Source organism: Aspergillus mulundensis (assembly GCF_003369625.1).
Source record: "Aspergillus mulundensis strain DSM 5745 chromosome Unknown scaffold_5, whole genome shotgun sequence".
NCBI lineage: Eukaryota > Fungi > Ascomycota > Eurotiomycetes > Eurotiales > Aspergillaceae > Aspergillus > Aspergillus mulundensis.
Window position 1 is genome coordinate 789,679 of NW_020797893.1, and position 14,286 is coordinate 803,964.

The window sequence follows — 14,286 nt, forward strand, 5'->3', positions numbered from 1 at the left end:
ATACAACAGTGGATCTCCCCTGGCCGAATAATAGTGATCTTCATGGTTCCTGGGGGCCTGTTGTCCTCGTCGTCCTCGTTGTACTTGTGCAAGGATCTCTCTCCCAAATATCCCTGCTGCCCAGCAAACTTCGAGCCACGGGGACGGCGCTCGTGATGGACAGCGGTTGCTCAACTGCTTCCCCCCAGATCCCGCTGCTGTGCATCTTCCGCTCTAATCTCTCTCACAATGAGTGTATGTGATGTACCTCTCACTCGGGCTTTCCCCTGTGCTCTTCGCAACCCCGCTACGTCACCGGTTCAATCTTCACTCTCGCTAACAGATGTTGTTCAAGGCGCGAGAATCTGAAAAGGGCCATCGCTACATCGTTGCCCTCGATAATGCTCGAAGTCAGAACAAATGGGACGAGGTTCCTGAACTGATTCGGAAGGTCAACAAACATGCTCCTCACAAGACCTGTAAATGCCATTGTCCCCTTCTTAACAGACTCGCTATCTAACGCTGTTGCGGATAGGCTTTCTAGATGTTGCGAGAGCAGAGTACCAGGTCGTGACCCATTTCCAGAACACTTCCTCCACCGCCAGCCCTCCGCCGTCCTCTTCTTCCTCCGAATTATCAGGATTAATACCATCACTCCTTTCCACGATTGACAAGGCAGACGGCTCAAATCAGGAGATATTCCAGGCACAGGTATGCCTAGGATGGGTTCATTACACTCTTAATGAACCGGGATTGGCCGCAGCTCGTCTGCCCAAGGACTTCAAACAAGAGTTGGACAACCTGACAGCCACCGGGGATGAATTGTCGCCATGGACCAGCGTTTGTTTGGTGAAGGGCTGCTATATAAAAGGCGCTGCACAACATCAGGTTTCGGGTCCTCAAGATGCGTTGCAAATATTCAATTCTCTCGCCCCCTGGCTGAACAGCACGAACCTAGGGTCGTCGTCCAACCAGTTCCTGTACTGGTCGGAAAAAATTCTAGCGGATGGTGCGCTGCTTGCGGGAGACAACGTGTGCAAGGATATTGTCTCAGCAGATGGCGAAATGGTGAGGGCTGCCCTAAAGATCTTCCGGGCATGGTCCTCTCATCCGTCCGTCAAGCCAGGGGATGGCGCTCCTGGCATGCAAACTGAGAGCTTCCCAGATCCTGCCCCGAAATCTTCCATCTCGAAATCCTATTATGATGTTCTTTCCGCCATCCTGATACATGGCTTGCCATATACTGCACCGGCGCAAGGTCATGAGCGCTCGCAGCTTGCTACCGAGTTACGTCGCGTTGAGGCAATTTGCGAGGCCAACATTCTCAGCGACGTGAAATTTCCCACGGCTGATGCCAGCAATAATGGTGTTGAGGCTTGGGTGGAGCAAGTCATCCAGAACTGGGAAAGGCTATGTGGCCCCCAATGGCACGACGAGGAACTCGGTGAAGGTGGCCAGCATGGCTGGGGGAAGAATGTTCTTGAGGTACGTGCTGCATTTGGCAGGCTACAGCACTCATATACTAATTGTCTGGGTTAGATTCTTTACCGTGCTGCAACCCGAACGTACCATTCCTTCCTGATCTTGAGGCGTCTTTTCCATGTGCATGCAGCACTGGCCGAGTTTGATCTGGCATTCAAGGCGCTCGATTCTTACATAGAGATTGTCACAGGCGCCAAAGACAGAGCAGAGAAATCGGTGCCTAACGAAGAATTGGAAGACGATGGCGTTTTCATGCGAACACTTTCCGAAGGTGTCACCATCTTATGCTCCTACGGCTCTGACAAGGAGGCGGAAAAAGCTAGAGATCTCACCACTACCTTGAAGGAATTTATCAGCAAGCACGTCACGGACAGCGAGAATGAGGAGGAGCGGAGAATGATTGTTGACTCGAGCAACGTTTCTCCCCTTGATATTAGTGCGACCTACCGTGCTATTGGTATCGGGCTTGCGAACTGGGCAAGTTGGACGCCACTTAACGAAAGTCGTGATGACATTCGAACTGAGGCCATTGAGTGCCTCGAACGAAGTATTGCCCCTGAGCTAGGGGACCAGTTCAACTATTCGTCCCTTTACACTTTAGCTCTGCTGTTGGCGGAGAATCGTGACCTTGATGCTGCGATTGAATACGTTAGGTCAGCGTTGTCATCAAACAAGGATCCAGAAGCTACGTCGGCTTTTAGTCGCGAGCGGGATTTAATACCATTGTGGCATCTTCTGGCATTACTCCTAAGTGCAAAACAAGAGTTTGATATCGCAGAGCGGTCCTGCGAGGCTGCATTTGAACAGTTTCCCGCCGCAGTTACTTCGCTTGCCCACAGTGACCGGAGGCCACCAAAACATCAACCTAATGCGCAAGACCAAACGAAGCTGAAACGGGTGCTCATCGATCAAATGCGGAATCGGGAAAAGGAGCGTATAATCGAGACTCGCATGACGCAACTCGCTTTCGTCGAGGTTTTGGAAGGTCCCGAGGCTGCACTCAACCATAGCGATCAGCTTCTCGGCCTCTTCGGCACCCTTTTCCGAACGTTAGACCTTGAGCCTGGAACCCAGGCAAACAACAAGTCAGATCAACTTGCCCGCCCGAAAAGCTCTTCCGGTACAGTAAGAAGCTTCCGCGGCAGCATCTTTGGACGGCACAAGGCCCCTCGCATTCCAGACCCGAAGACCATGCCCGCCAGCGAATCCAAAACTGACTCCCCAACTCATTCTTTGCCTCAGGCCCACTCTCTAAACATTGATGGTGCACCCTCTATCCAGGTGACAGACGAAAATGACCCAAATGTTGGCGATAGTCATGCTTCTCTGGCAAGGTCCGAGTCGCGGAAGCTCCGTAAGCGCAGCAGCACTCTCAAGAAAGCGGAATCGACAAATGATTCAGGACCTCTCAATGGTGATAGCGTTAGCCATCAGGGATCTGAACTCGGCGAAATCAACGGACAACACCGTGAGCAAGAGGTGCCCCCCAGCCCGGAAACGGTGCGTAGTGCGGTTTCGCAGGCTGCCAATCAACCACAGAGCGCAAAGCACACTCTGGCTCCAATCGCACATAATTTCAAACACACGCAACTAGATGCTCCTGCTGGTCATGAGAACCAGCCGCCGGAGCAGGATATACGGCTGCCCACGTCCTACGGTTTTGAATCGCCAACAGGAGCTTTGACTAAGTTTCCCCATACTCAAGCCCAAAAGCATGCTCTATGTATCCTTGTTAAAGTATGGCTGCTTATCGCAGGACTTTATCGGCGGGCTTCGTCCTTTGAAGATGCAGCCGAGGCGTGCGAGGAGGCTTCAAAACACTTGAAGCGGATAGAAACTCTTACAGCATCGCAGGATCCCTCAGCCCGGTCATTTCGCGAGCGTGGATGGGCCACTCCTAAAAGCTCCGACGAACTTTGGGCTGATATTTACGCTGAGCGTGGCTTATTGTTGAACGCCCAGTCGCGTCCCCATGAGGCAATAGAGCATTTCGAGGAGGCTTTACTATACAACGCTGACCATCCAAAGGCCACCGTCAGCTTAGCGAACCTGCTTCTTGACATTTGGGACCAGAAACTTCCTCTTCAGCCTCCAGAGCCGGGTGTGGAAACTGGTCTGCCAGCGGTGACTCCGCCACCAGCCAGAAAGTCAGCCGAGAGCAGGCGTCTCGGCAAATCTGGAGTTTCTGATTTAGTCAAGCCCAAGACTGAGGCCTCGGCTCCTATCACCGAAGATGAAGAACCCAAACTTATCAACCGTATCGCCGCCCGGGAACGGGCTTCTGGATTGCTGTCGGCCTTAACCAAACGCGGAACCTCGTGGGATAATTCCGAAGCGTGGTTCGCCCTTTCCAGAGCATACGAGGCTGTTGGTCAAACGCAAAAGCTAAAAGAGGTCTTGTGGTGGTGCATTGAGCTGGAGGATCGACGACCTATACGTCACTGGTCCAACCTCGGCTCTGGTGCATATGTTCTATGATTGAACATCGAATCCATCTCATCATTTTGGTTGCAATAATTCCTGTTGGAGTGCTTCTTGGTCCATGTGCTCTCATAACCTTGCATTTTTCGCCATTTGTTGCAGTGTCGATATGATACCTTAGTAGGATTGTCTTATTACTGTACAGGTAATGACCATAGATTTTGTAAATATCTCTTTATCGATTGAAAACGGAATAGGAACACCTTTATTTACACATAGCTCACGAATGCACCGGCAGTTCGCGGCTTGAGAGAACCAGATAACGTAATAACCTTGACCTGATTACCGGGAAGCAGCAACGGGGGTCCAAGCGGTGTACTTGGGCTTGGTACTAGAAGGGTAACGCGGTTAGCCATATACTTCACCGGCGGTTTCCGGGAAAGCTCCAATGCTGCACTCACGTCGAGTAGGTTTTGAAAGCAGCACGGCTCAGAGTCAGAGTCGGTCTGTGCTCTCGCAACTCCCAGGTACGAGCACCGGTTTGCATGAGCTTGTCTTGAGTGGGAGGAGCGTCGACCATGTACGAGATCCAGGCGTGCCTGCTACGAGTCAACACGAGAATTTCATCGAGATTGAATCCACGAGATCCTCACCAGCCAGGCTCAATCTGCGAAGGGTCGTATTCCTGCTGCTTGTAATCAACCCAGCGAGTCCGAACTTGCTTGCAGTCAGCACCACGGCCTAATACAGCTCTAGGTCCAGCTTGACTCACGGGGAAGCTCCTCCTCCATGTTCTCGTAAAACTTGTTACCGTAGCGGTCGACACCGATCAGGGTACCAGCTTTGGTATCACCTGCAAGTGGTTTGCGTCAGTCAATTGCACCTCCAGTTGGTCCGGCTCGGGGCTGAGGGGTAATGATGGGAGGACATACCCATATACTATATGATCATCGCCGGGCATCAGTATCACAACACCGGAGATATTCACCCACGGTTCATCATCGCGACGCCGGGAGCTCCATACCTGCATTTGGTGGCCATATTCCTATTTGTAGAAAGGGCATCGTTAGCAATCGTGCGGTGCACTTTGGCGCAGCAGCTTCGGCCGCAGAAAAGCCCACCTTGAGGCCAATCCTTCTCAGGTTCCGCAGAGTACGAATAATAGTCGACATCTTGGACGAGGTGCGCTCGCGGAGCTTGTATCACTAGACCAAGAGGTTCAATGTCGTCGTCCTTCTGTGTCGTCGGTCTTTCCGCTCGGAAGTTGTATCGTCCCAATCCAGCCTAGCGTCGCATCTCTGTTTGCACCGTTTGCACAGTCTACATTATTGAAATGCGGAGGACAAGAAAGTGTCCAGCACTCAAGTATCGTCACATGTTCTCTGGTTACTGTCAATTTGCGGTGTATACTTCACAGTGCACGCGTGTAGAATGTTTGGACGTGTTGGCGGCCACACGCTTCGGTGCGCTGCGCGCAGCCCCGTGGTACGACGGAAATTCTGGGAGCGCAGCTTTTCATCGCATGTACCATCCCCGACGAGTACATCTGCTCCGTCAAGTGCGTCACCGCTAGGAAGCATTACGACGGAGCTGGATCGGATATCGCCGTGCTTCGAAATTTCGGCATCCCGGATAGCGATTCTGGACTCACCCGCGAATTTTTACACAACCCTCAAGGTGCGAACCGGATCCGGCGTTGACCGCGGAAGTGAGCGCTAACCCGGGGATATTATGGCGGTGCTTAGAACAAAATCCGCAAGGCCCGAAAACGCATCTACCTCTCTACTCTTTATATCGGCAAGACGGAACATGAATTGATCGAAACCGTGAATCAAGCTCTTCGCGACAACCCCGAACTGCGAGTCTCGATTCTTACCGATGCTTTGCGAGGGACCCGAGAGACACCGAACCCATCGTGCGCCTCTCTTCTGGCATCACTGGTCGCAGAACATGGACAGGAGAGAGTGGATATTCGGATGTTTCATACGCCTAATCTGACCGGGTTGCGGAAGAAATGGATTCCTCGGCGGATAAATGAGGGTTGGGGGTTACAGCATATGAAGCTCTATGGGATTGACGATGAGATTATACTGTCGGGGTATTTATTCGTCGTCCAAACGTACCTCGATACAGCGACTAATGATTCCGCAGGGCAAACCTCTCAGATAACTATTTCACAGACCGCGTAGATAGGTATCATGTCTACAGCTCCACGGAGCTAGCTGATTACTATGCGCGCATCCACAACGCAGTCTGCAGCCTCAGTTTCAAAGTACTTCCCGATCCTCATAATAAGGCCGGGTATCTTCTGGATTGGCCTACTGCCAATGGCGCTTGTTCACCTCTTGATGACCCAGAAAGCTTCATTTCATATGCTTCTACGGTGTTGAAGCCAATTATTCAACCATCAACCAATAAACATACACTCGGGCCGAAGTCCCCTAATGGGACATTCGTCTACCCAGTCGCTCAATTTACACCTTTGCTCAAGCCGGACACATCTACTGAATTTCCCGCCGTCACAACAATTCTCCGCCTCCTCTCCATCTCACCAGCCTTCTCCGGCGCCCGCTGGCTTTTTACAGCAGGCTACTTCAACATCCATCCCACTCTCTCCTCCCTCCTAATAGCCAGCACATGCCCCCCAGATTCTCAAACACCCTCAACAACCCGCGGCACTGTCCTTACCGCCTCCCCCTGGGCAAATGGCTTCTACGGCTCACCAGGCATCTCTGGCATGCTCCCGGCAGCATACACCCATCTTTCAGCCCGATTCCTCGACCGAGTCGCCGCGGCACAGGCAACAAACTCCATCGAGCTCAAAGAGTGGCGCCGCGGCACAGTTGGAGAACCAGGTGGCTGGACGTATCACGCCAAGGGTCTCTGGGTTACGCTTCCCAAAGAAGAGAACCCCAGTCTGACGTTCGTCGGCAGCAGCAACTACACCAAGCGCAGCTATGGTCTAGATTTAGAGGTTGGGGCGCTGGTTGTTACTGGGGATGAGGAGCTGAAGAGGAGGTTGAAGGCTGAGACGAAGTGGTTGCAGGCGGACGCAAGTCCGATCTCAAGAGAGGATTTGAGGAGAACAGAGAGAAGGGTTAGGTGGAATGTTAGACTTGCCATGTGGATTGTTGAGAAAGTTGGAGGAGCATTATAATCTTGTTAGGGCTTGTGCTTTACCCTAGGTGAAGCCTGTATATATAGATTGATTGATTATAGATGATGTATTTTTTACCATGTAATGCCATCTCTGAGTTGAAATCATCATTTTTCTGATGAGACGATTTGTGCGATAGCTTAGCCGGGTATGAAAGGAAAGCATACTCTTAATGGCTGTTGCACATTGTAGCATCATAATAATCCATTCATTCTCAGAGTATAATCAACAAGTGTAGTATGAAGACTTTTAAATACCAGTCCCGGTCTATGAGGAAATGAGGATCCTGCCAAACGCCTAAACCCATGCCTAACCATCACGAGCATTAAAAAAGGGGAATATCATAGTAGTCGTCAATCAAACGCTCTCACGAAGAGATTTCAAGCTCTGCCAGAAACCCGACCCGGCACCTTCGCAGGACCAAGTCCTTGACGAACCTCATCCAACATCCGGATACCAATCGCCTCGTTGCCGTTCTTGCCACGCTTGTTCTTCGCGCCCTTCCGTTTGGCCTGTGCACTGGTGTTGTTGTCCCATCCACCTAGGAAATCGTCCATGATGTTGTTGAAGTCGTGGCGGGGTGCGACAGCGTTGCCATTCGCATCAATGAGACTGGGCGCCACTGAGGAGGCGGTCGACATGTCGGTCATCCCGGTCATGCCGCTGACCATGGACATGGAGTCGTCAAATTCTTCCTCCTCATCAAGGGCGTAGAGAGCTTCAAGGCGTTCGAATCGGTCGTCGAGGAGTCGGTGGCCTTCTGTTCGGGCTAAGGAGGAAGATGTCATGGAGTAGGCGGAGGGGTTGGTGAGAGCGCCCTTGCGCTTCTTGCGCCGGATCGGTGTTCCTCCAACTGTAAAGACTGTGGAGGCAAGAGTGCTGCGCTGTTCGGATGGGACGACGCTGGCGGGTGCGGCAGGCGCAGCCTGGGGCTTTCCGGATTTCTTGAACTTGGCGAATTCGCGCATCCAGTCTTGGTCACCTGGGTGCGCATCAGGTGCGGGGGCGTCATGCTCGGGGAGTTCTCCGGGCGCTACGTCGAATTTCGGTTTCAAAGAGGAAGTACTTGGTTGAACAGGAGCCTTCTCTGTCGCATCGGACTCCCATCCATCGTCCTCTTCGTCATGATCGAACAAGGTATCCTCCCAGTCACCGGGGTCTACCTCCTGCCCGTCGGCAGTCAGCTCACCGAAGAAATCATCGTCCTCCTTCTCATCCACGTATTCCTCATCCTCCAGCGCCTCGAGCACCTCCCGGAGTCGGGGATCCATGTCCGGCTGGAAACCCGCAATGGCATCCGGCACATTTTGCTGGTCCTGGTAGGTCGGTTTCCGGGAGTAAGTAGAAGCAGTAGAGTACGCCCCATATGCAGAGCTCATTGTACTACGACCGTCCCAGTTGCTCCTTGTGTCATCGTCCTCAAGTGAGGTCTGAGCAAGCGCATCTTCCAGCCTCAAGGATTTGCCCTTGCCCTTGTCGCTGTTAGTCGCTTCGACAAAGTATGCGCCGCCGCCTCCGGTACCAAGTTCTCGCATGTGTTGCATGTAGTCATACTTCGAGTCATCGTAGTAGATGCCATAGTTGGCAGCTTCACCCTCGTTTTTGCGGACGGCATCGCCTCGGAACTCGCTAGCGAGGTCACTTAAGTGCTTCGCGCGATCTGCACTGGAAGCGCTCGGCGCATCGGCGGGAGGCCCATAGACGGGGTGGAGGACACGGTCTTGGGCCTCGGGGTCGTGGATAAGAGGATCATTCTGAGAACGGTGAAAAAGTTGATAGGTTGTGGCGTTCTTCTTATCTCTGGAAACATGTCAGTCACAGTAGGAGACAAACCAGTAGAAAGTTATGCATACATCCACTGTTTGCGGGGAGGCATTTTGAGCTGTAGCCCGGATAAAGTTGACAGGAGGAAAGATTGGGCGGAGACTCGGTGATAAAAGTGAAGCTATTCAAAAAATTGCGGGCGGTGGGTCACGTGCCGTAGACCCCTCTTTCTGATAAGAAACTGAGCAGCAATTACAGGAGTATTGTATTATACTGTGCGTTTATTGTAGGAGGGCTGGAATAATCTATAACTCAAATACCTAGAGTATATTCCCCATTTTTATTTTTTTGCACATAGCAGCTGTGTGGAGGAAGACGATAAGAATGTGCTGAGTCAGCCGTCCGTCCGCGGGGTTTTTTGCCATGCCAAAATTCTATTAGAAATCCAACTTTTTCCAACAACTTCACCTTCCGCATCCATCACTAATATTGCTCAAGATGGTGTTGGCAAAATCCAAAAACTCCGTGGGGCTCGGCCAGAGCCTCATGAATGATCGTTTTGGCAAAGGAAAGGCCTCTAACATGAAGAAGTCGTCGCATAATGCCGGAATTGCACGCAAAGATATGAATGGCGAAACTTACATCACGAACTCGGCCAAGGAGGCTTCGTGGGTCAAGATGCGCAGTATTACGGAGCAAGCGGCGTTGGACGAGTTCCTGACCACCGCCGAGCTTGCTGGTACCGATTTCACAGCCGAGAAAATGAACAATGTTCAGATTATCCACACCGACCAGAAGAACCCTTACTTGCTCTCGGCCGCGGAAGAGAAATCGGCGCTGCGCAAACACAAGAAGAATAAAGGCCGTCTTACGGTTCCGCGTCGTCCGGCGTGGAATGCGACGACTACTCGGAATGAGCTTGATGCCATGGAGCGTGAGAGTTTCATGGACTGGCGACGGGGACTGGCGGAACTGCAGGAGAACAACGACTTGCTAATGACGCCCTTCGAACGAAACCTTGAAGTTTGGCGTCAGCTGTGGCGAGTTATCGAACGGTCCGATATTGTTGTGCAGATTGTCGATGCCCGAAACCCATTACTCTTCCGCTCCGAGGACCTCGAAATCTATGTGAAGGAACTCGACCCGAAGAAACGGAACTTGCTGCTCGTCAACAAGGCCGATATGTTGACTGAGAAGCAGCGCGAGACATGGGCCGATTACTTTGAGCGCCAGCAGATTGAATACCGTTTCTTCTCCGCACAGATGGCCAAGGAAGCTAACGAGGCCCGTGAGAATGAAAGCGAGGAGGAGGATACCGAGTCGTTGGCTGAGGATACTGAAGGTCTGAATCTCGAGGATTCCGGGGAGAAAGAAGCGGATGGGGGCGTTGATATTTCCAGCAACCCAGCAACCCCATCCTCCAAGCGAACCAACATTCTGGATGTGGACGAGCTTGAAGAGCTTTTCCTGTCAAACGCGCCCGATGCCGCAGAAGACGACGAAGTCCAGGAGGACGGCACGCCCAAGCCTAAGAAGACAGTCATTGGTCTCGTCGGATACCCCAACGTCGGTAAATCCAGCACAATCAACGCGCTCCTCGGCGCCAAAAAGGTTTCCGTCTCCTCTACCCCCGGTAAAACCAAGCACTTCCAAACCCTTTATCTCTCCCCCGAGATCATGCTCTGCGATTGTCCCGGTCTCGTCTTTCCCAACTTCGCTTCCACGAAGGCCGAGCTCGTCGTCAACGGCGTTCTTCCCATCGACCAGCAACGTGAGTTCACGGGCCCCGCCGGTCTCGTAGCTCAGCGCATCCCTAAACACTTCCTCGAGGATGTTTACGGTGTAACGATCCGCACTCGCCCAATTGAGGAAGGCGGCACGGGTGAACCAACTGCTCACGATGTTCTCCGTGCGTACGCCCGCGCTCGCGGCTTCGCTACAACCGGACAAGGTAATCCCGATGAATCCCGCGCAGCCCGTTACGTTCTAAAGGACTACGTCAACGGCAAGCTCTTGTTCTGCCACCCCCCACCCGCCAACGAAGCTGAGGGCGAAGAATCCATCGACCCCGCCGAGTTCAACAAAGATCTCTATGACTGGGCACATCTCCCGCCCCGCCGCCAGGCAATGCTCGCAGCCGCCCAGATTTCCTCCAAAGCACCTGTGCAAGGCCACAAGTCCCAAACAGTTGACAAGGGCTTCTTTGGCCCCGGTTCATCATCCTCCGGCGGGCGCTTGACCATGCCCTTCAACGCCAAGTACACAGAGCAGGGCCAGCAGATCCGGAAGCCACTCACTGGGCGGAAGGAGAGGGTCATGGTTGCATTGGAGCGAGGCGTCGATGTCTCTGAGGTGCGGGGCTCGTCGAAGAAGCACTTCAAGATCAAGCACAAGAACCAGAAGAAGGGGATGAAGACGGCGGCGGATGATGACTACTGATTGATTGAGCTCGCTGGCGAGTGGTGATGACATAAAAGCATTTCACTCAATTCTTTTTTTCTTTTGGTTTCATTCACATGTTGGTTATGATGACGACGGGTTTAGATGGCGTCTGGTTATACCTGATTATCTCTTTGAACGGACTTCTCTGCTGTACCTCCCTATATATTACCTTACGATTGACTACACGTGGTTACTCAATGGTACATACGAATTGTGCATGATCAAACTGAATACTTATTGGTTTGTAGCGTATATGAACAAAAGGTCTGAAATTGGGGTTTTATCCAAAATGCCAAAACCTATAGCAGACTCTTCGTCTTCCCAAACCCGTTCGCAGTAAGAATCTTATCACTCTGCTCCTTTTGCCAAGCGACTCTCTTGACAACTTCCTCCCGCCTTGACTTATTCTCCCTCTTCCCAAGCTGCTGCAAATGCACCTCATCAGGTCCATCCGCAATCCTCAATGTCCTCACCAGCGCCCACATATAAGCCAGCGGCGTATCCTGACAGATACCCGCGGCCCCATAAGCCTGCACGGCACGATCGATGACCGTCAACGCAGCCTGCGGCACCAGCACCTTTGCCTGGGCAATCTCCTTGAGCGCGAACTTCGCATTGCCCTGGTCGATCTTGATTGCCGCATTCAGCACAATCAGGCGCGCGGCGTCGATCTCAATGCGGGACTTTGCAAGCCACTCGAGGATCACGCCGTGCGACGAGAGAGGCTGGCCGAAGGGCTTCTTGCGGTCGTCGTTTATGCGCGCAATAAGCCAGTCGATTGCGCGCTCTGCGGCGCCGATGGTTCGCATGGCGTGGTGAATGCGACCGGGGCCTAGGCGGCCCTGGATAATCTCGAAGCCACGGCCTTCACCGAGGACCATGGCAGATAGGGGGACGCGCACGTCCTTGAAGGTGATGTGACCGTGGCCGTGCGGCGCGTCGTCGTAGCCGTAGACGTTGAGCATGCGGTGGATGGTGATGCCCGGGGTGGACGCGGGGACTAGAAGGACGGACTGCTGCTTGTAGGTGTCTGGGTTGCGGGCGTCGGTCTTGCCCATTACGAGATAGATTTGGCAGCGGGGGTCGCCGGCGCCGGAGGACCACCATTTCTATATAGATAAACCGTCAGATCTGCTCCTGCTACTGCTCGTGAACAGATGGATATGGCTTACAGAGCCGTTGAGAATGTACTCATTTCCCTCCCGCCGGATATCAAGCTGGATATTCGTCGCATCGCTAGACGCGATATCTGGCTCTGTCATGAGGAATGCAGACCGGATCTTGCCCTCAAGCAGAGGCGTCAGCCAGCGAGCCTTCTGTTCCTCATTGCCATACTTGGCCAGGACCTCCATATTACCAGTATCCGGCGCGGCATTGTTCGTGGCCTATCATCAGGCACTTTAGCGCATGGAAGATCATTGAGAGTCTCCAGCAAATGCGGGGAAGCATGTCTCACCTCGCTCGCAACCTTACTTTTCCCCAAGTACTCTGCCATAAGCCCATACTCGAGGTTACTGAACCCTGCGCCCTGCGAGAAGTGGCTCTTGGGCAGGAACATGTTCCACAGGCCAATCTTCTGGGCCTTAATCTTGAGATCCTCCATGATGGCGGGGTTGGTCTTCCATCGTTGCTCGCCTACGCCGAGCTGCGCGGAGAACAGGGCTTCGGCGGGGATACATTCTTTCTCGACGAATTCTTCGACCTAAACTCGCAGTTAGACTTTTGGCTGTTCAAACTTCGGGGTGGAGGCCGGGGAAGTGGTGTGGGGGAGGTACCAGATCCAGGGTCTTCTTGGCCCGGTCGCTGACGAAGGGCTGGGCGATTGGGGGAATTCGAGTTGAGGCAGACATGGCAATAAGTTGAGTATTGATATGAGACAGTAAATTAAAGAGCGAGGAGTGGAGAGAGAGAAGGAACAAGACGATAAAAAGCAACGAAGCCGAGCTGGAGAAGCAAAGTATATTGCGGAGAAGCCGAGGTCCAAGTTCGGCTGCGTCAGCGAATCCCCCTTCGTGGTTGCTCTGCTCTACGCTGTACAAGCTGAGCCGATGAATAGATTGTGCCACAGAGTAGCCAATGATCATCGCTGATCAAGTCGCTTTCATTGAAAGCATCATCAGAAACATAACAGAGTATCGGCCAAAACCCCGATATCCAGTAGCGAGCCATTAGAATCCATAAAACCCAACCAAACCATCCAGATCTCAAATCTAGGAAGTAAAACAAAAGAACGATCCCAATTATCAATCCATCCGACCATCCCAGAAGTCGTAATATTACAAGACAAGACAAGAATGACCGAAAATCAACTCCTGCGACCTGCGCCAGCCAGACATGTAAACATCAAGAAGAGTAAAGCCAGGTTGAATTAAATTAAACACTCTTCTCGGTATTCTCAGCGGCGGCGGCAGATGATTGTTGTTCGAAGTTCTTCTTGCCCAGCTTGGCGAACAGTGATTGGGGTTTTCCGGCGCTGTAGAGTTGGCATGTTAGCACTTTGCCTGGAACTTGCGTAGAACGGAAGAAAAAGCGATAATATGAGTCGGAATGGTGACGCGTTGACATACTTCTTGAAGCGCTTCCCCTTAAGGTCGCTCAGTTTCTTCGAGCAGGGGCTCATGATGTCGTCGGATGGAGAGACGTAGCTTGCTTGCTGGCTGCGTCGAATTAGCATGCGATTCTCATCCAGAAAACCATATAACTTTCGCTTCTGCTAACCCGTAGAAAACATACCTATCTTGGTTCTCGATCTTTCCCTGGAGTTTCTGACGGTGCTGGTCCATCGGATCCATTGTTGATGCGGCCTTCAGGTCCTGCTCGTTGGAGACAGCGAGATGGGTGTTGGGCGAGCGGGCAGCCAGAGGAGTGGAGTTCATTTTACCAGACTGTGAGGGTTTTCTTGAGACGTAGAAAAGATAAATGGAGTATTGAGGTCAATGATAGAGAGAGTGGTGATGAAGAGGGATTGCACTGTCAAGAAAAACCGAGAAAAGCCCACATTGATTGTTGTCATGGCAACCGCACAACTGCACGAGCCCGAC

The 14,286-nt window shown here is 52.4% G+C and overlaps 7 protein-coding genes across 7 annotated transcripts; 3 read left to right on the plus strand and 4 right to left on the minus strand.

Moving 5' to 3' along the window:
• Positions 1 to 322: 322 nt before the first annotated feature.
• DSM5745_05611 (putative filamentation protein (Rhf1)) lies at positions 323 to 3,939 on the plus strand (the record flags this gene model as incomplete). Its single annotated transcript, XM_026747627.1, has 3 exons — positions 323 to 458; positions 515 to 1,464; positions 1,519 to 3,939. 3 exons carry the CDS (start codon positions 323 to 325, stop codon positions 3,937 to 3,939), a joined length of 3,507 nt encoding a protein of 1,168 aa, XP_026603459.1.
• A 285-nt stretch (positions 3,940 to 4,224) lies between these two features.
• Positions 4,225 to 5,054, minus strand: DSM5745_05612 (complex I NDUFA12 subunit family protein; the record flags this gene model as incomplete). The annotated part of the gene is made up of 5 exons (XM_026747628.1): positions 4,225 to 4,273; positions 4,344 to 4,481; positions 4,536 to 4,599; positions 4,655 to 4,735; positions 4,907 to 5,054. 5 exons carry the CDS (start codon positions 5,052 to 5,054, stop codon positions 4,225 to 4,227), a joined length of 480 nt encoding a protein of 159 aa, XP_026603460.1.
• A 259-nt stretch (positions 5,055 to 5,313) lies between these two features.
• DSM5745_05613 (CDP-diacylglycerol--glycerol-3-phosphate 3-phosphatidyltransferase) lies at positions 5,314 to 7,039 on the plus strand (the record flags this gene model as incomplete). The annotated part of the gene is made up of 3 exons (XM_026747629.1): positions 5,314 to 5,559; positions 5,628 to 5,980; positions 6,034 to 7,039. The coding sequence occupies 3 exons, from the start codon at positions 5,314 to 5,316 to the stop codon at positions 7,037 to 7,039; spliced, it is 1,605 nt and encodes a 534-aa protein (XP_026603461.1).
• A 380-nt stretch (positions 7,040 to 7,419) lies between these two features.
• DSM5745_05614 (ribosome biogenesis protein LTV1) lies at positions 7,420 to 8,915 on the minus strand (the record flags this gene model as incomplete). The annotated part of the gene is made up of 2 exons (XM_026747630.1): positions 7,420 to 8,839; positions 8,893 to 8,915. The coding sequence occupies 2 exons, from the start codon at positions 8,913 to 8,915 to the stop codon at positions 7,420 to 7,422; spliced, it is 1,443 nt and encodes a 480-aa protein (XP_026603462.1).
• Positions 8,916 to 9,301: 386 nt separating this feature from the next.
• Positions 9,302 to 11,242, plus strand: DSM5745_05615 (ribosome biogenesis GTPase LSG1; the record flags this gene model as incomplete). The annotated part of the gene is made up of 1 exon (XM_026747631.1): positions 9,302 to 11,242. The coding sequence occupies one exon, from the start codon at positions 9,302 to 9,304 to the stop codon at positions 11,240 to 11,242; it is 1,941 nt and encodes a 646-aa protein (XP_026603463.1).
• Positions 11,243 to 11,544: 302 nt separating this feature from the next.
• Positions 11,545 to 13,095, minus strand: DSM5745_05616 (acyl-CoA dehydrogenase family protein; the record flags this gene model as incomplete). The annotated part of the gene is made up of 4 exons (XM_026747632.1): positions 11,545 to 12,354; positions 12,418 to 12,630; positions 12,702 to 12,947; positions 13,021 to 13,095. 4 exons carry the CDS (start codon positions 13,093 to 13,095, stop codon positions 11,545 to 11,547), a joined length of 1,344 nt encoding a protein of 447 aa, XP_026603464.1.
• Positions 13,096 to 13,618: 523 nt separating this feature from the next.
• DSM5745_05617 (Spo12 family protein) lies at positions 13,619 to 14,121 on the minus strand (the record flags this gene model as incomplete). The annotated part of the gene is made up of 3 exons (XM_026747633.1): positions 13,619 to 13,718; positions 13,813 to 13,902; positions 13,979 to 14,121. The coding sequence occupies 3 exons, from the start codon at positions 14,119 to 14,121 to the stop codon at positions 13,619 to 13,621; spliced, it is 333 nt and encodes a 110-aa protein (XP_026603465.1).
• Positions 14,122 to 14,286: the final 165 nt, after the last annotated feature.